General features: G+C 39.0%; 1 protein-coding gene across 3 annotated transcripts in view; it reads right to left on the bottom strand.

The window, feature by feature from the left end:
- IWS1 (interacts with SUPT6H, CTD assembly factor 1) overlaps nucleotides 1-19,669 on the bottom strand; it is a 39,593-nt gene extending 19,924 nt beyond the window's left edge. For all 3 annotated transcript variants that reach the window (XM_040619297.1, XM_040619292.1, XM_008686071.2), the window contains exons 1-3: nucleotides 19,345-19,669; nucleotides 17,001-17,116; nucleotides 1,061-2,210 (exon numbers count right to left, since the gene is read on the bottom strand). In XM_040619297.1, the coding sequence (XP_040475231.1) occupies nucleotides 1,061-2,210; nucleotides 17,001-17,116; nucleotides 19,345-19,378 (1,300 nt within the window). In that variant the 5' untranslated portion in view covers nucleotides 19,379-19,669. The remainder of the gene's footprint in view (nucleotides 1-1,060; nucleotides 2,211-17,000; nucleotides 17,117-19,344) is intronic.
- Between the last annotated feature and the right edge of the window lie 335 nt (nucleotides 19,670-20,004).

Here is a 20,004-nt window from a genome sequence, read left to right on the forward strand (position 1 = left end):
ACAGCTTAGAATAATTAAATAACTAACCAGGGGCACCTGGCTGTCAGATCACGTGACTCTTGATCTCCACGTCGTGAGTTGAAGCCCCACATTGGGTATAGAGAGTACTTAAATAAAAACCTTATTAAAAAAATAATAACTAAAAGGTTCAGAGTCATCTTACAATTATGTTATTGTTTAGGAAAAAATGACTGGAAGATGAAGAACAAAATCATCAATATAAAAATGGACACCAATAGCTACCTTTCCTTTGGGGGAAGAGAGAAAATAAGACCACACTGATGTACAGAATTAGAGTCCCTTCTATTCTGCCGAGTAGTAGCAGAACTGAAAAGGCTTAGTTTGTGGAATCCTATACTCCCCCATCACTGCAGGTCAGTTTGGAATTTCTCATCTCCCTTAGTAAACTGGATGGCACATGCATGATGCTCTTTCTCCTTCTCCTGTAACAACTGTCAAGTTTTAAGGGAATAGGTCTCCCCACCCTAACAAGGAAGTTTCATGAAAAAGTAATCAAGTAAAAATTATTATCCATGAAAACAGGATTCCAGGTAACAAAGATATATGCTACAGAGACATAGAGTCTCTAAATACAGTCCCCCTCACAAACTTCCTCGTATTTAGGTATTCAACCATGTTTCACAAAAGACAGGTACCCAAAAAGATGTGGGAACTCCGTCACTATCTAGATGGAAACTAGTGCACTGACTGTTCACACCTGAAGCTAACTCTGGATACAGCTTGGTTTTCATATAAGCATAGTTCTTTGAAACATTACCCTTCCCCCACAAAATACTAAGTCTTTCATATTCCCATTGAAACTCCCATTAGTTTACTATTTTGAACTAGTCAGATCTTAATACTCCTAGATTAACTCAAAGCAAATTTAATGCTAAGAGTAGCCACTGAAAACCAAGCAAAACTAGTGTCCTAGTAATATTTCAGAAGATCAAGTTGAATGAGAGAATATAGATCTAATTCATAAACACCATGCTTCACAGTTACAAGCTTAAGACAATAATTAAAACTATGCATAAAAAGTCCAAAAACAACTCCTTACATGCTTTCTCTTCATCTTCACTATCAGAAAGTACAGCAGCTTTTCGCTTTGCTACTTTCTCCTCCTCCCCCACTTTTTCTTCATCTTCATCACTGTCAATTTTGGGCCTTTTGGGTTCTTCCTCCTCGCTGTCAGAACTCTGGATCCTTTTTCTGTCTACATTGCTATCTGAATGAAAGGAGTCATTGTGCATTTCTGTATCCTCTCCCTTATTCTCCCCATCACTGTCATCATCTGACTCTGGCTTCTGCTTGTGTCTGGAGGCATCTTCAGTTTCAGAATCACTGGCAGGTCCCTTCTGAGGCTCCTCACTCTCAGAGTCACTGACTCGGGGCTTGGGAAGCTCCTCATTTTCTGAATCACTGGCCTGGTTCCTTGGGGGGTCCTCACTTTCCGAATCGCTAATCCGGGGTTTCGGAAGCTCCTCATTTTCTGAGTCACTGGCTTGATGCCTTGGGGGACCCTCACTTTCTGAGTCACTGATACGGGGTTTGGGAAGCTCCTCATTTTCTGAGTCACTGGCTTGGTGCCTTGGCGGGTCCTCACTTTCTGAGTCACTGACACGGGGTTTGGGAAGCTCCTCATTTTCTGAGTCACTGGCCTGAGTCCTCTGAGGCTCTTCACTTTCCGAGTCACTGACCCGAGGCTTAGGAAGCTCCTCACTTTCAGAATCACTAATTCGAGGTTTGGGAAGCTCCTCGTTTTCAGAATCACTGGCTTGGTGCCGTGGAGGTTCCTCACTTTCAGAGTCACTGACTTGAGGCTTTAGCGGATCCTCTGTTTCAGAGTCACTGGCAGGACTTTTGGGGAGCTCTTCCACTTCTGAATCACTGGCAGGATGCTTTCCAACGTCTTCGTTTTCTGAGTCACTTGCATGCCCATTAAGAAGTTCCTCATTTTCAGAGTCACTGACAGGTAACTTCCTGGTCTCCTCACTCTCAGAGTCACTCCCATGTTGATTAGTGTCCTCATTTTCAGAATCACTTGCAGGAGGCTCTGCGTGCTCTTCAGATTCAGAGTCACTGTCCTTTTGCCTTTGAAGCTCCTCACTTTCAGAGTCACTGGCATTAAGATTTGAGGGCTCATCATTCTCAGAATCTGTCACTTGGTGTCTTTTGTTGAGGCCATCCTCTCGATCACTAGGTTCATTCTGAAAAATCAAGGGTGAAAAAATTAGGAAAGTGCAAAAACATGCTTGGTAGTGAAATGTTAAAATTTCTCAACAATTTTTTAAAATGTAGGAATATGCACACTTCAATATAAAATTGTTGTCTATACTTCTATGGAAACACCCCACTTTAAAAAAGATCATCTACCTGTAGAATGGCTAAGATGGTTTAGATTCCAAAATGGGAAAATATAACCAATCTTCACCAAAATCTGTAAAGTATACCCCCAGATTGTTATACAGGAGACTTATATCTTGAAGAGCTAGACTCTAAAACAAAACAAAACAAAACAAAACACCCACTAAAATTCTAACGTTCTCACATAATTCTAGCTCCTAAATATATTTTTCAAAGAAATACAAGCAAACAGATACCCAAGTTCTTTTTAAAAGAAACATTCTTGGGTTTTATAAAGTTCAAATTATTTTAAGGAAAAGAAACTATGAAACTATAAGGCCAAATGATATACAAGACACACTCTCCCAGGCAAATCTAAACAAACAAGGAGAGAGAGAGTTCACACATACTAAATACTTATTAAGAGTCCGATGCCCTGTCAGGCTCTCTCCTGTTAGTTCATTTACTCCTTATAACAGTAATTTTCATGATAAGAAAATTGAAGCTCGGAGCAGTCTCAGTCATACATCTAATACCCTGGGACAAAAGTTTAAGCTTTAGGGAAACTACAGCTGACCCTTTAACAACATGAAGGGGGGGATCTTTAGGGGCACTGACCACCCCCACACACAGTTGAAAATTATGTATAACTACTGACTTCCCCAAAACTTAACTACTAATTAGCCTCCTGTTGACTGGAGGCCTTACCAATAACATAAAATGTCAATTAACACATATCTTGTATGTTATATATATTATATACTATATTCTTACAATAAAGTAAGCTAGAGAAAAGTGCTATTAAGAAAGTAGGGGTGCCTGGGTGGCACGGCGGTTAAGCGTCTGCCTTCGGCTCAGGGCATGATCCCGGTGTTATGGGATCGAGCCCCACATCAGGCTCCTCTGCTATGAGCCTGCTTCTTCCTCTGCCACTCCCCCTGCTTGTGTTCCCTCTCTCGCTGGCTGTCTCTATCTCTGTAGAATAAATAAATAAAATCTTTAAAAAAAAAAAAAAAAGAAAGTCATAAGGAAGAGAAAATACATTTACAGTACTGTATTGTATTTATTGAAAAAAATCCACATATAAGTAGGCCTGCGCAGTTCAAACCCATACTGTTCAAGGGCGACTATAATTTAAAGTGAGGAATAATTAACTCAACAAGCTATGTGCAAGTGCTGGGAGTCAAGGCTGAACATGTCTCAATGTCTGATCCTAAGAAGCTGCTTTCTAATGAGCCAGCCAAACATACCATAACAACATAAACTAATATGCACTACCATGAAGGGATGCACGTTATTTTGAAAGCCTACAGGAAGTGATCTATATGAGACTGAACTATAAAAGGTGTGCAGACAACAGGTATTTGCAACCAGTTTGTGATAACAGAGTTTAAAAAATATTAACAAGATTACTGAGGAGGGAAGGTGGGACATACAGGCACCAGCAGAGGAACTAAAGCAGGAGGCAAAAGGGAAAATCGTAACTAGCTTTTGGAATGCTTTCCATGACATACCCATAACATAATTCTAACAGCATGTTCGTGTGTAGCTCAATTTATTTTCACTGCAAACAACAGAAGCCATCTCTGGCTATCTTCAGAAAAAAGAACACTATTCCCAGAATCAAAGTGGAATGAATGACTGAAAACTCAGAAAAGGTAGGAACCAAGGCAGCTCCGAGAGTTTAGAAAAGGGAACTCAAGGCCCTTTCTACTAGAGCACTATCAATACCATGACTCACTCTAACCATGCTAAATTTCTGTGTCTGGGATCTAAATTCTAAACTCCCGGGACAGATGATCTAATTGGCCACAGCACTGGGAGCCACTGCCAGAGAGGAAGAGATATCATGAACAAGACAGTCATCCCAAAACTTATCTGATACACTCTACCCTGAATTTCCAGACACATGGTGTATACATTCTAAAACAAGCAACCATCCGGCGCCTGGGCTCAGTAGGTTAAGCGTCTGCCTTTGGTTCAGGTCATGATCCCAGAGTCCTGGGATCAAGTCCCTTGTAGGGCTCCCTGCTCAGCAGGGAGTCTGCTTCTCCCTTTCCCTTTGTCCCCCACCCCCACTCCTGCCCTCGCTTTCAAATAAATAAATAAACAAACAAATAAATAAATAAATCTTTAAAAATAAATAAGTAAATAATACAAGCAACCATGACAAAGACACTACCTTTGGACAGGATCTTGAAACTTAGAAATTCTCATCAATTTTTGAGGAGTTTCATAAAAACTGGGTATCTATTCACTATGTTTGATATGGTGAAGACAAAAAGGTGAGAATCACTGCAGTAAGGAAGTGCTAGTTGATAGACTCAAGTTGGAGAATGCATTTAGGCAGTGACATCACAGGATTTAGGAAAAGTATATTAGAAATCATACAGTTACACTTAAAAGTTACCAAAACAATATTCAAAATTTTTAGGCTGGTTTCAACAATTAGTTTAAATTGCAAACTTAAAAAATCCAAAATACAGTTTTTAAAAAAGCCACATATGCGTTAAGAAATCAATTGTAGAAACTGCCATTTAAATAAGAATTTTAAAAATCCCCTAATTGTTACCTGTCAGAGAAATTGACCACTCTGAGGTTTCTTAGAATTTTTTAAAATGTCTATAATGCCTCATGCCTCCCTCTTATAATCATTCACATTGTAGATACGAATAAATACTGGTTAGCCATAATGAATGATCTGGTTGTTTGGCTCAGCATACAAACAGAAACCACACTCCATATGGACCAGGGCCACAATACATGTGCACAGAGATGGTTAACATTTAAAAATTATAAAGTAAATAATAAAACTGACATAAAGCAAATATAAATTTGTAAATTTCACAGTGTATCAATGTCAAATAGAAATCCTTATAAAGAACCAAACTCAGGATACTTGTTTCTTCCTTATCTATTAGAAGAGTCAGAACTGTTGAACTTGCATACTAACCTACCATTATAAATTGGTAAAATATTCAATACCAAGTCACACAGTTAAATGCCATAAAGAAATTTCTACAGATTTTCAAAAACATATTTCACTGGACCTTAGTTCCAGGCTAGCATATGAAAGAATCTAAGAAATTCAGCAAAAGAATTACACAATGCTATTATACACAACACTGTTTATCCAGTGTAGCTCCTGGAGTGGCCTTAGAGAAACTCCAATTTTGCACAAGCATACACATAATAAAATGAAGCTATATAATATAAGCATCCTTTGTCAAAAGCTGGTTCACCTTAGAATCAGATAGTCAAAAACAAAAGCACTCCTGATGACTAGTAGAAAAAGCAAACTGCAACCAGTTTGCTTTAAGAGTTCATAATGATGAAGCAAACTCCTACTCCTGCCTATTACCTCTCGAGACACATTTCTTTTTTTTTTTTTTAAGATTTTATTTATTTATGTGACAGAGAGACAGCCAGTGAGAGAGGGAACACAGCAGGGGAGTGGGAGAGGAACAAGCAGGCTCCCAGTGGAGGAGCCCAATGTGGGACTCGATCCCCGAACACCGGGATCACAACCTGAGCCGAAGGCAGACGCTTAACGACTGCGCTACCCAGGCGCCCTCGAGACACATTTCTGCCCTATCTCCAATATCAACCCTGTACACTGCACCAGCAGTTCCCAACCTTCCCAAATGATTCTATGTGCGTCAGAATTGGTGAAAAAGCTCCAGGTAGTAATACAGCAAGTCTGAAGAAGAGGTCACAGAATCTGCATTTTGACATCTAATCCAAGTGATTCTAACCACACATTAAAATTCTACTGCAGACACATGAACCTACTACACTTCATTACCTCCATGCCTTTACAACTGCTGTTCCTTGCCTCCAATAGCTTTCCCCACTTTCCTTTTCATACCTCAAAAGTGGGCAAAAATAGCCTCTTCCATTTCCCTCTCTGGATAGAACGGATTGTGTGCATGTTAATGGTTAACAACACAGACTCTAGAATTGGAAAGATCCGGGGTCCAAACCCTAGCTCAGCCACGTTCCATTCTGTCATCTAGGAAAATTTTCTTAACTTCTCTAAGCCTCAGTGTTCTCAGTCTCATGGGAGTTAGGGATAGTACCAATACCTTAGAGGGATGTTTTGAGGAACAAATGTATGAAAAGTAGTTAGCACAGTGCCTGTGCCTTTTAGCACAGTGCCACTCAATAAATGCTATTAGCCATTCATAACAAAGTATCTTATTATTAATTACAAAACATTCACCCTTCAAGACTCAGCTCAAACACATCATCTGAAAAGGCTAAGCTGCTTATTCACCATTCCTTCCTTCTTAACCCCACAGCATCTTGTACCTCTACTTCACTGAAAGGTGGTTCACAAAATTATCTTTATAATACACTGACCCTTAAGATCAGAGACCATTTTTTTAAAAATGTATCTTTTACCTTTAGTATACAAAAGATACTTAAATTCACCAAAATGAAACAGAACCCCATAAGACAATGCTTAACAGAAAAGAACCAATAGAAAAAATATTTTTCTCCTCAATTTGGTAGACTCAATGACAAAGCCTAACCTAACACAAAGAAAAGAAAGTGTAGATGGAACCAAAAGAACTGGTAAGAAATAGGATAAACAAGGTCAGCAGTGCCAAAAAGAATATTCTAGAGGCTCTGATGTACTCTCCATAGGAATGCTTTCCTCATATTAGGACAACCTCTTTGTGGAAAGATCCAAACAAGAGCAGACTGCCATCTTTACACAATTCAAAATGAGGTTAGGCTAATGGGACTGTCCCCAACTTCAACAGTAGATGGATGTGGGCCCACCATGCTTTGCCTACAGTTAGAAAACAATGAGAAGCCAGGCTCCATTTCCAAACAACCTTTACGTCAATAGTCCCACATACTATTTTTTGTGAGACCCTCTTCTACCTTCTACGCAGATGAAATCTACAGGCTTCTGGATTTTAAAATACACATTTCCTTCAATACATTTTCCATGGAACAAAACCCAGCTGACCATAAACCACAAAGCTAATTTCATGCTGTCCAAGAAAATATTCAAGTAAAACAACAAAAATCAGAACTGGCACCTAGTTATAACCAGGTCATATTTGTATTCATATTGCTTTATTAAAAATGTGTGGTTTTGGTGACAACTATCGAAAAAGATTTTTTAAAAAGCTTTCCCCTTTTCACTATCTGCCTGACCACAAAAGATATATGACGATTCTAAGTTTCTAACATGTTCTACAAAGAACAAATACATTTGATGAAAAAAATCCCACTGATGTTTATATCCCTTTTAGGAACCTAGTCAAAAAGATGTTAGTAAGTCATAGTTGAATTCTATCAAACATTTAAAGAAGAATTAATACCAATCCTTCTCAAACTCTTCTAAAAACTAGAGGAGGAGGCTGAGGGAACACTTCCAAACTCATTTTATGATGCCATCATTACCCTGATAACAAAACCAGACAAAGATACTACAAGAAAATTATTGGCCAGTATCTCTGATGAACACAGATGCAAAAATCCTCAACAAAACATTAGTAAACCAAATTCAACAGTACACCATGACTAAATGGTATTTATTCCAGTAATCCAAGGATAGCTCAACAAATCAATCAACACATTACACCACATCAACAAAATGAAGGCTAAAAATCATATGATCATCTCAATAGATGCAGAAAAAGCATTTGACACAATCCAACATTCATTTATGATTAAAAAAAAAAAACCCTCAACAAACTGGTAAAGACGGAAAATATCTCAACATAATAAAGGCCATATATGACAAACCCACAGATGACATCATAGTCAATGGGGAGGACTGAAAGCTTTTCCTCTAGGATCAAGAATAAGACAAGGATGCCCATTCTCAACACTTTTATTCAACATAGTGGTGGCAGTCCTAGCCACAGCAATTAGGCAAGAAAAAGAAATAAAAGGCATCCAAATCAGAGAGGAAGAAGTAAAATTGTCATTATTTGCAGATATCATGTCATATACAGAAGAACACCAAAAACTATTAGAACTAATCAATGAATTCAATAGTTTCAGAATACAAAATCATTATACAAAAATCGGTCGTGTTTTTATACAGTAACAACAAAACCTCAAAAAAAGAAAACAATCTCGTTAAAAAAAAAAAAGAAAACAATCTCACTAATAATACATCAAGAATAAAATACGTAGGAATAAACTTAACCAAAGAAGTGAAAGAGAACTAGTCCAAGATGGCGGAAGAGTAGACCTTAGTTTCATCTGGTCCCAGGAATTCAGCTAGATAGCTATCAAATCAGTCTGAACACCTGTGAACTCAAACGGAGATCTAAGAAAAGAACAGCTGCAACTCTACAAATTGAAAAGTGACCACTTTCTGCAAGGTAGGAGGTGCGGAAAAGTGAATTCTAGGCGATATATGGGAAGGTAAACTGGTGGGAGCCTCTGCAAGCTGGCTACTGGAAACTGATATAGCAGCGGAGTGCAAAATCAGAACTTTTATAAGTCTGCTTTGGTGAGGGACTTCCCTGCCTGAAAGGCGCTCAGGCGGTGAAGGGGTTTGGAATCCTAGGTGGAACAGTGTGGTCTCAGAATCCCTGGGGTCACAGGAAGACCAAGGGTGCCTGAGTGCAGCAAAGTTCCCAGGTATCGGAACGGGGAAGCCAGCTGTAATCAGTGAGCCCAGGAGTGGACTCTCAGCTCAGGGTTGCCATAAATCACGAACGTAGGCATGGTCAGGCAACTGCTCTCCGAGCAGGGGCCCAGCAAGTGGCAGAACCCCTGAGACCCCCCTTCCTCCCTCAGGAGGAGTGGCTCGTGTCTATGCTATAGGAGTCTGCAGGGTTTGGAGATTCCATACGGGGTCGCGTGCCTGAGACAGAAACAGTTATAGGCTAGGTGAGCAAGGAGTACAAAAGGAAACCAGGGAGACAGGAGTGATTGACTGTTTTTTCCTGAGTGGGCACTGAGAAGTGGTATTCGAGCTTTTGGAGCTGGAGATTGGGAGACTGCCATTTTCATTCTCATCCTCTAAAGCAGCACAGAAAGCCTTCAGGGAACAAAAGCCACATACAGCAATCCAGAGCTGCTTACTTAGCCTGGTCCCCTGGCAAGGACAGTGCAATTTGGCCCCGGGGAAAGACACTTGAGAACCAACACAACAGGCCCCTCCCCCAGAAGATCAGCAAGAACATCTGGCTAAGACCAAGTTTACTGATCACAGAGAACTGCAAAACTCCAGCACTAGCAAAAAATACTATATAGAATTCGTTTTTTCATGATTCTTCAGCCTTTCAATTGTTTTTCTTTCCTTTTTCAGCCAATTTCTTATTTTATCAACTCTTTTTAAAAATATTTTTTAATTTTCATTTTTACAGATACATTCTATCCTTTCATTGTATTTAGTATTGTTTTTGTACATATAAAAGTTTTTCTTTCTTTACAATTTTGGGATGTAGTTTCTTCTAACAGACCAAAATACAGCCAGAATCTAGTGTACTGTTCTGTTCTCTCACTTGTTTACATTCCTTCTGTTTTTCTTTTTTATCTTTTAATTTTTATTTTTACAGTTACATTCTATCTTTTCATTATATTTAATTTTTGTACATATATAAGTTTTTCTCTCTTTACAATTTTGGGATCTAGTTTTCTAACAGACCAAAATACACACAGGATCCAGTGTACTGCTCTATTCTGTTCACTTGTCTGATTATATTCTCTCTTTTAATTATTTATTTATTTATTTTCCAGTTTTAGGTCTCTTCTGATTTGTTTAGGGTATTTTTCTCTGGGGTCATTGTTGCCATTTTAGGATTTTGTTCTCTTGTTCATCTAATATTCACTGGACAGAATGACAAGACAGAAAAACTCACCTCAAAAAAGAGAATAGGCAGTACTGACTGCCAGGGACCTAGTCAGTCTAGATATAAGTAAGATGTCAGAACTAGAGTTCAGAATAATGATAACAAAGATACTAGCTGGGCTTGAAAAAAATCATAGAAGACACTAGAGAATCCCTTTCTGGAGAAATAAAAGAACTAAAATCTAATCAAGTCGAAATAAAAAAGGCTATTCATGAGATGTAATAAAAAATGGAGGTTCTCACTACTAAGATAAATGAGGCAGAAGACAGAACTCGTGATACAGAAGACGGAGAATAAAGACGGAGAATAAATGATGGAGAATAAAGAAGCTGAGAAAAAGAGATAAACTACTGGGTCATGAGGTAAGAATTCAAAGGGTAAGTGATGCCATAAAGCAAAACAACATTAGAATAATTGGGATCCCAGAAGAAGAGGAAAGAGAGAGAGGGGCAGAAGATATATTGGCACAAATTATAGGAGAGAACTTCCTTAATTTGGGGAAGGAAACAGGCATTCAAGTCCAGGAGGCACAGAGAACCCCCCTCAAAATCAGTAAAAATCGGTCAATACCGGTATAGTGAAACTTGCAAATCTCAGAAACAAAGAAAATCCTGAAAGCAGCTCGGGACAAGAGGTCCATAACCTACAAGGGTAGAAACATTACACTGGCAGCAGACCTATACCAGAGACTTAGCAGGCCAGAAAGGATTGGCATGATATATTCAGGATGCAAAATGAGAAAAACATGCAGCCAAGAATACTTTATTCATCAAGGATGTTATTCAAAATAGGAGAGATAAAAAGCTTCCAGGACAAACAGAAACTAAAAAAATTTATGATCACTACACCAGCACTGCAAGTAATATTAAAAGGGATCCTTTACGGGAAGAGAGAGCCTAAAAGTAACATAGACCAGAAAGGAACAGAGACAATATACAGAAACAGTGACTTTACAGGTAATACAATGGCACTAAATTCATATCTTTCAATAGTTCCTCTGAATGTAAATGGGCTAAATGCCCCACTCAAAAGACACAGGGTACCAGATTCGATAAAAAAGCAAGACCCATCTATATGCTGTCTGCAAGAGACTCATTTTATACCCAAAGACACCTCCAGATTTAAAGTGAGGGGGTGGAAAACCATTTATCATGCTAATGGACATCAAAAGAAAGCTGGTGTGGCAATCCTTATATCAGACAAATTAGATTTTAAACCAAAGACTGTAATAAGAGATAAAACTATAGAAAACACACATTAAAATGGCAGACTGAAACTCTATCAGAAACATTTAGATTGTGAATGGATTAAACAAGTCAATCAAGAGACAGAAACCAGAGGGGCACCTGGGTGGCTTGGTCGGTTAAATGTCCAACTCTTGATTTCAGCTCAGGTCATGACCTCAAGGTTGTGAGATCAAGCGCTGCATCGGGCTCTACACTGAGCATCAAGCCTGCTTAAGAGTCTCTCTCCCCCTCTCCCTCTGCCCCTACCCACCCAAAAAGAGACAGAAACCAGGGGCGCCTGGGTGGCACAGCGGTTGAGCGTCTGCCTTTGGCTCAGGGCGTGATCCCGGCGTTGTGGGATCGAGCCCCACGTCGGGCTCCTCCGCTGTGAGCCTGCTTCTTCCTCTCCCACTCCCCCTGCTTGTGTTCCCTCTCTCGCTGGCTGTCTCTATCTCTGTCAAATAAATAAATAAATTCTTTAAAAAAAAAAAAAAAGAGACAGAAACCAGATTAAAAAAAAAATACATATCCAACTGTATGTTGACTGCAGGAGACACATTGTGGATTCAAAGACAGGTGATACATTCTTCTCAAGTGTACATGAAACATTCTCCAGGACAGACCATATACTAGGCCATAAAACAAACCTCAATAAATTCAAAAGAATAGATATTACACAAAGCATGCTCTCAGACCATAATGAAATTAATTATAATAGGAAAAACGGTAATAATCTGAATATGAAATTAATAAGACAATTCCACTCACTAAGCATCAAAGAGAAAAACAGGAATAAATTTTAAAAAGAAATGCAGCATTTGTACACTGAAAATTACAATGCATTGTTGAAAGAAACTGAAGACCTAAATAAATGAATAAATACTCTATATTCATGGATCAGTAGCTTCACATTGTCAAGATAACAACACTACCCAAACTCATCTACAGATTCACTGCAATCCCTACTAGGACCCCGGCTAACTTCCTTGCAGAAATGGACAAGCTGATTCTAAAATACACATGTAATTGCAAGGGACCCAGAAGAGGTAAAACAATTTGGAAAAAAACAAAGTAGCACTAACACTGCTTGATATCAAAACTTACTCAAGGTACTATGGCACTAGTGTAAGGACAGACACAAATATGAATCAATTAGAACTGAAGATACAGAAATAAACAGCTACATCTACAGCCAACTGATTTTTTACAAGGAGCCAAGACCATTCAATGAAGAAAGAACAATCCCTTCAACAAATGGCGCTGAGACAACTAGATATCCACAAACAAAAGAATGGAACTGGACCCTTACCTCAGGGTATACACAAAAATTAACCCAAAATGAACCAAAGATCTAAATATAAGAGCTAACATTAGAAAACTCTTAAAATAAAACACAGAGGTGAATCTTCCTGACCTTGGATTTGGCAAAGAATTCTTAGACACGCCACTAAAAGTATAAGCAACAAAAGAAAAAAAAAACAGGTAAATTGAACTTCATTAAAATTAGAAACTGTTCTGTGTCAAAAAGTCACTAAAGTGAAAAGATAACTCATGTAATAGGAGAAAATACTTACAAACCAGTCATCTAATAAGGGACCTGTATCCATACTATTTAAAGAACTCTTAGAACTCAATAATAAGACAAATTGCCCGGTTAAAAAACGAACAAAGGATCTGAATGGACATTTCTCCCAAGAAGTTACACAAATGGCCAATACTGACATAAGTATAAGGAACATCATTACTCACCAGGGAAATGCAAATCAAAACCATTAACGAGATACTACTGCATACCCACTAAGATGTCTATGATCAAAGAATCAGGTAATAACAAGAGTTGGCAAGGATATAGAGAAATCAGAACCTTCATACACTACTAGCGGGAATGTAAAATGGTGCAGCCACTCAGGTGCAGCCTGAGAGTTCCTCAAACAATTAAGAATAAAGTTACCATATGACCCAGTAATTCCACTCCTAGGCATATACCCAAGAGAAATAACATGTCCACACAAAAACTTCTATGTAAATGTTTATAGAAGCATTTCTTCTAACAGTCAAAAGGTAAAAACTTAAATGTCCATCAACTGACAAATGGATAAACAAATGTGGTTTATCCATACAATGGAATATAACCACAAAAAGAAATAAGTACTAATACATGCTACAACATATATGGGTATGGTGTATACATATATCCAACATACATGGTTTACAATGAATAAACCTTGAAAACATTAAGTGAAAGAACCAATCACAAAAGACCACATATTATGTAATTCCATTCATATGGAATGTCCAGAAGGATGGGAAGGGGGGAGGAGTGTGAGTAATAAGCTGGTAAGAACTAGAGGGTTTCTTTTTGAAGTGACAAAAATGTTCTAAAATTGTGGTGACGGTTGCACTACTGTGAATATACTAAAGACGACTGAACTGCACATTTTAAATGGGTGAACTGTAGGGTATGTAAATTTATCTTAATAAAGCGGTTTTTAAAAAAAGACAAGTGGTAATTTTCAAGATCAGATGATGTACCAAAGTCCATAATGAACAAAATATCAAGATTTTAAAAATACGGTAAGTATTACTGATTTTTCCATTTGTCTCAGGCTCCAATATGGACCAGCAAAGCACTGTTACTTGATTCTCAGTATTTTATATTTTAGGTCAATTTTAATTTTAAAAATATTATCTTTAGTTTTCTTGAAACTTTCCTTAGAGATCTAAACAAATACACAGAGTGAATACTGTAAGTGAAATGAATTTTTTCAGAAACCAGCCTAAACTCTAAAATGTAAATGGGAAAAGCCTTTTTGCATTATTGGAGAACCATGTTTTGAGTACCATCTTGCGGTAGGCAAAAGAATGCCTCTCCAAAAGATGTCCACATTCTAATCTCCAGAACTTGTACGTGTTAACTTTACATACAAAAGGGGCTGTGCAGATGTAATTAAGGAACCTGAGATAAGGAGATTATCCTGTTATCCTGGATTAGCTGAGTAGGCCCAATATAACTACAGGGGTCCTTATAAGGAAGAGGAGGGAGGGGTCAGAGTAAGAGATGGAGCCGTGACTGCAGAAGTCAGACTAGAAGATGCTATGGTGCTGGCTTTGATAATGAAGGAACCCCAAGCCAAGGAATGCAACTGACCTACAGAGCTGGAAAACGCCAAGAAAATGGATTCTCCCTTAGAGAAGAAACAAGGCCCTCGTAATACCTTGATTTTAATCCAGTAACCCCTTGAGACCCATTTTAGAAGATCTCCAGAATTATAAGATACTAAATCTCTTTTAAGCCACCAGATTTGTGTCAAATTGTTATGGCAGCCAACAGGAAACTAACAGACATTTTTTAGGTTTTGGGCCTGTCATCTGCACTGTTCAATTTAATACAACGGTACTCTTTTAACATCCGTTACCTTCTAGAAAATATTTTTCATAGAAAACAATCCAAAATTTCTCTTGAGAAGCCATTTTAAATAGCCAAAAGAGCATTAATGCAAAATCCAACACTTGATAAGGATAAAACTGGCAAATTCAAACTACAGCCTAGTAGTTTAAAAAATTAGGATAATCCTCCTGGAAGGGATTATCTATGGAAAGGACAAAAATATGTTCACAGCAGACTTCATTTTTAATACCTAAACACTCCAAAGGTCAATGATCAGGGAAGTGTTGAACAATTAATGGTGCATCCATTTTATGAAAATTATGAGAGCCTTAAAATCATGCTCTGTGAAAATCTTTTAATGACACAGGGAAATTCTTAGGTACAACCTTAAGTGAACAGATATAAAATATTATACAGATACAAAATATATACAGTAAAATCTCAAGTAACTTAAAATGTACACACAAATTATATATATGAGAAAATAAAAGTGCAGGACAAATAATACAAAAAGTTGACAGTCATTCTGTGGTAACAGTATGCTGACTTTAATTTTCTTTAAGTTTTTAATACAGTTTCCAAATTTTCAGCATGCACATTACTTAGAATCCACCTCATTACAAAAAAGCAGTTGAAGATGGTTAAAGGTAAGCCCACATTACACTTACAACTGAATCATGAAGCCGAGCCAATCATCTCATGCTATTTTCCAAAGTGGAAACTTCAATAAAGCCCTACACACTAATAAACTGTAATAATGTTTACATTATCAAGTAATTTCTACCTATCAATACATTATTAGAATTTAGTCTAAATACTTAAGAGCATATAAAAAATTGAGTAACATCAAAATAACTAAAAGATAAGCCTTTCTCCCAGTCTACTTAGCCTCCAATCTCATGTGCCCCCTACTTACTCCCCTCTTGACACACTGGGTCCTTGGTGTTCCTTGAACACATCAAGCACACTCACACCTTAGGGTCTTTGCCTGGAATTAATGTGAGAGTGTGTGTGTGTGTGTGTGTGTGTGTGTGTGTGTGTGTTCCTCTACAAAGCCACATGGCTATTCCTTTACCTCCCTTCACGCCTTGATATAAAGTCACTTTCTTAATAAGGCCTATGTGTACCTCCCTATTTAACAACAGAACCTGCCCTCTATTCTGGCACCCTTCATCCTTTTCTAACTTTCTTCTTTCTCCACAGCACTTATCATCTCCTAACAAACTACACAATTTTTTAAAAAATACTGTTTAATGTCTTTCTCCCTTACGAAAAACAAATCCAAGAAGAGAAGCATTTTGGTGATGGTGGGATCTCATCTAGTCCTGGATAGCTCAAAAGAATCTTACACATAGCAGATGCTCAATGAATATTTGTTAGATGTCTAAGTACACTCATGACATGTCAAAGGACAGAATCAGTAATAAAATCTCTAATAATTGTATCTCCTACTTAAAACTGGACAATTTCCTGTTCTGTGTAATCAAACAAAATGTATGAAACATGAACTTTTAAAAGAAAATCTCATCATCTTTATCATTCCTATGGGTTTCAGTTTGTTTACCAAAAACATGTAACTGAATTCTTGAAAAATGTCCCAATTTTATTAACACTGTGTAGTACAGACTGTGTAACCAGGGAAGGAAATTAAATAGTTTTTAAAACATTTATTAGGCCAAATATGTTGAAGTGCTGTACACAAGATCCAACACTACTCTATTATTCATCAAAAACAGCTTTTTAAATTCTATTTGCTGTCATTACCTATATTATATACACTGGAACAGTTCATACTGAGAAAGCCAAATCCTGGTAAGAATTCTGATAGGTGATAATTCCCATAACTTTCTATCCCAACTGATATTTCTTCATCTTGCAAATGTTCATTGCTCCTATCAGACATCATTTTGGGAATGGGGAGGCCTATTCAAATATCAAAGGGCCTGGCCCACTTTCTGAATCAATATGCACATTTGAAAACTGCCTTCTATCTGAAGAGGGACCCAAGCAGAAATTCTTTCTCTGTGATTTCCTAAGAAAGCAGACTATCCCTGTTTATTTTTAAAGCAGTTCTCTATTAATTTAAAATCCTTTACTCCCAGGGTTTGAAGCCTACACATGTGACAGGATCTCCACAACTCCTAGATAAAAACATGTCTCACAGAACGCAAGGGAAAAGCCTCCCCAAAGATGTTGTTTAGCCAATACCTCTGAGTGACGTTCTACACTTCCAGTGTCTGATCCAGAGTGCTGCTCATTTACATCATCCTCAACGTCTGACCCTGAATCCCGTTCATCCTGCACTGGGGTAGCGCCACCATCATCTGCTTAAAAATAAAACAAAAACCCACTTAAGGTGTAAGATGGATGACATCTACAACCGAAATGAACACAATGAATCAAGAATATTGTAAGAGCAAAGGTTACCACTGATGAAGCATGACTAATGAAGCTAATGTGAATAAGACAACAGTATAACGCTTATATATAAATACCAACAATCAGAACACGTATCGTGACATATGTGGCAGCAAAAAATACGTCCTAAAAGAAATGTGAAGCTTAAGAAACTTCACTAAGGACCAAGTCAACAACCCCTAAATAATAGTGTGCTCTTTAACTGTTTCGACTTTATGTTAAAACCTGAGTCTATTCTCTCCACAGCACTTACTTACCACCTTCTAATGTACTACATGACTTACCAAGTTATTTTGTTTAATGTGGGTCTTTCCTCACTTAAATGAAAGGACCAAAAGAGCAAGGATTTTGGTTCACTGCTGATTCCCTAGAGCCCAGAACACTGCCTGGTATAGTACAGTAAATATTTGTTTATGAATGAAGAGCAAAAGGAACTCCAGTACAGAAATAGGATAAACTCCTTAAAGTAAAACATATACTGTACTCTTACAAAATGGTAAAAATGAATTGCTACCTACCTTTAACGAATACTTTAAAAACACAGTAAAATTGTATTGTGAGAGAGATTTAGGGCTGTTGGAGTATATGAGAAGACTTGGTTAGACGTTTAATAAAAATAAAATTTTAAAAATGAAGCAGTCGACCATGGGGAAACCAAAAAGCTGTGTAAGAATGAAATCACTATCATACTAACGAGCTACTCTACTTAGCTAAGAAGTAAAGAATATTTATACAAATTACAAATAATTTTGAAATGTAACGAATAATTATGCTGCAACAGTGAGAGTATGGAGGCTAAAATCCTGTTCCTAGCACAAAAGGGAATCATTATGGAATGTCTAAAAATGATGCAACAAGAAAGAGCATAAATTCAGAATATGAAGGTAAATATCAAAAAATGGCTATAAGGGGCGCCTGGGTGGCACAGCGGTTAAGCGTCTGCCTTTGGCTCAGGGCGTGATCCCGGGGTTCTGGGATCGAGCCCCACATCAGGCTCCTCCGCTATGAGCCTGCTTCTTCCTCTCCCACTCCCCCTGCTTGTGTTCCCTCTCTCGCTGGCTGTCTCTATCTCTGTCGAATAAATAAAAATAAAATCATTAAAAAAAAATGGCTATAAGAATGAAAGGTCAGGGAACTGTTATTTTTTCAAGTCTTCCAGTACTTAACCCACTGACATGTATTACATATAATTACTTATTTGAAAATTAATTTAATAATTTAGAAAGAACTGAAAACTATTTTGAAAATATCAGGCAAACATTGTAGGCAAAACAGCCGTGCATGCCTGGAAACGCGTTTTGTAATCATCACTATTCGCTATCATATAGCGAATCGAAATGAACTCAAAACAGAAATGAAATTAACATTCAAACATTTGGGCACTCCTGACAGAATACTTCATGGAACCAGGACACAAAGTGAAAAGAAACGTAAAGTTCTTCCCCACTAGGTCATGCCTTATTCGTCCTTTTATCTCCGGTGCCTAGTACAGTGTTAGCAAAGGGGGTGCCCAGTGTTTACTGAATAAACAGGAAACAAAGAAGATCAAACTTCAGTGAGGAGAAAGAGGAAATGTCTCAAGGTGAAGGAAAGGCACAAAATCACCAGTAAGTGCCAGAGGTACACGCCTTACCCTAAAATATTTATACAACTCAAAAAAGGGTCCTACGTTTTCTTTACCTGGAAACCACTGTTGAGGCGAGATTAAACCAGCCCTAACTCTGTGTGAAAAGTCTAGGAAAGATCCCGCACCCCCTACTGAACCGCTCCCTTGAATTCTCGCAAAACACTCGCAACGCCAGAAAATAAAAAAAATCCGTAACAGGAGAGACCTTCCCTAGGACTTTGCACATAGAAGCGCTTAATATATGAAGTGTCTTCGCAGTTTCAGCGAAAAACTTCGCCGATTCAGAAGACGGCTCTCCGTCTAGAATCCCTTCTCCAGGGTTCTAACTTCGGGGCAGCAGCGGGTCGGCGGGCTCTTCGCGCTGCGCTTCACAGTCCACGGCGGGCCCAGTCGGGGGAAGGAACGTCTCCGGGGCCTCCCTCCCCTAGCCCGCGAGGGTGAGAGAGGCCAAGCCTCGCAGAAAACTGCTCCGCCCCCCAAGCCGTGTCCCCCAGGTCCCTGCCCCACCTGACTGGTCGCCGCTGTAATATTCCGAATCCATGGCAGGCGGGCTCTCGGCGGGGAGTGTCCGCGCCCCGCGCCGCCCCCGTCACCTCCTTCCTGGCGATGTACCCCCGATGGCGCGGCCCGATGCTCAGAGACTCCCGCTCGACTAGAGTGTTTCGAGAGTGCGGAGAGTAAGCTGCGGCAGGCGCAAACACTTCGACCTAAAAAGCCCTGGCACAAGAGGCCGTACCCGGCAGGCGGGCAGGCGTGGGGCTTCGCGCTCTACTTCCCAGAAGCACCTCTGGGGCCAAAATGGCGTCTGCCCACGACCCTCAAAGGAATGCAGCGCGCAGGCGCCGTCCCCTATCATCTGGCCAATGAGAAGACGCAACGGTAATGACGCACAGCGTGGCCGGAAAAGAGACTACTGGGTAAATCGAGCGGGAGCTCCAGCTTCAGTTAAATACTTTCCTTTGGAGGAGTGGGGTATGTTTCCTAGGGAGGTGATTACGTTACTTTTTTGGTTCTCTGCCCGTGCGCCTTGTTTGAGGATCTTCTTCAGTTATGTCTCTGGAAAATGAAGACCCGCTACAACTACATTTTCATTTTGCGGCAAATTAAGTATGCTTCCCGTCGTGCAGCGAGGCGCTTGATTCCCGCCCTTAGTACGGGACGGAAGTG

The sequence above is a fragment of the Ursus maritimus genome, unplaced genomic scaffold (assembly GCF_017311325.1).
Source record: "Ursus maritimus isolate PB19 unplaced genomic scaffold, ASM1731132v1 scaffold_1, whole genome shotgun sequence".
NCBI lineage: Eukaryota > Metazoa > Chordata > Mammalia > Carnivora > Ursidae > Ursus > Ursus maritimus.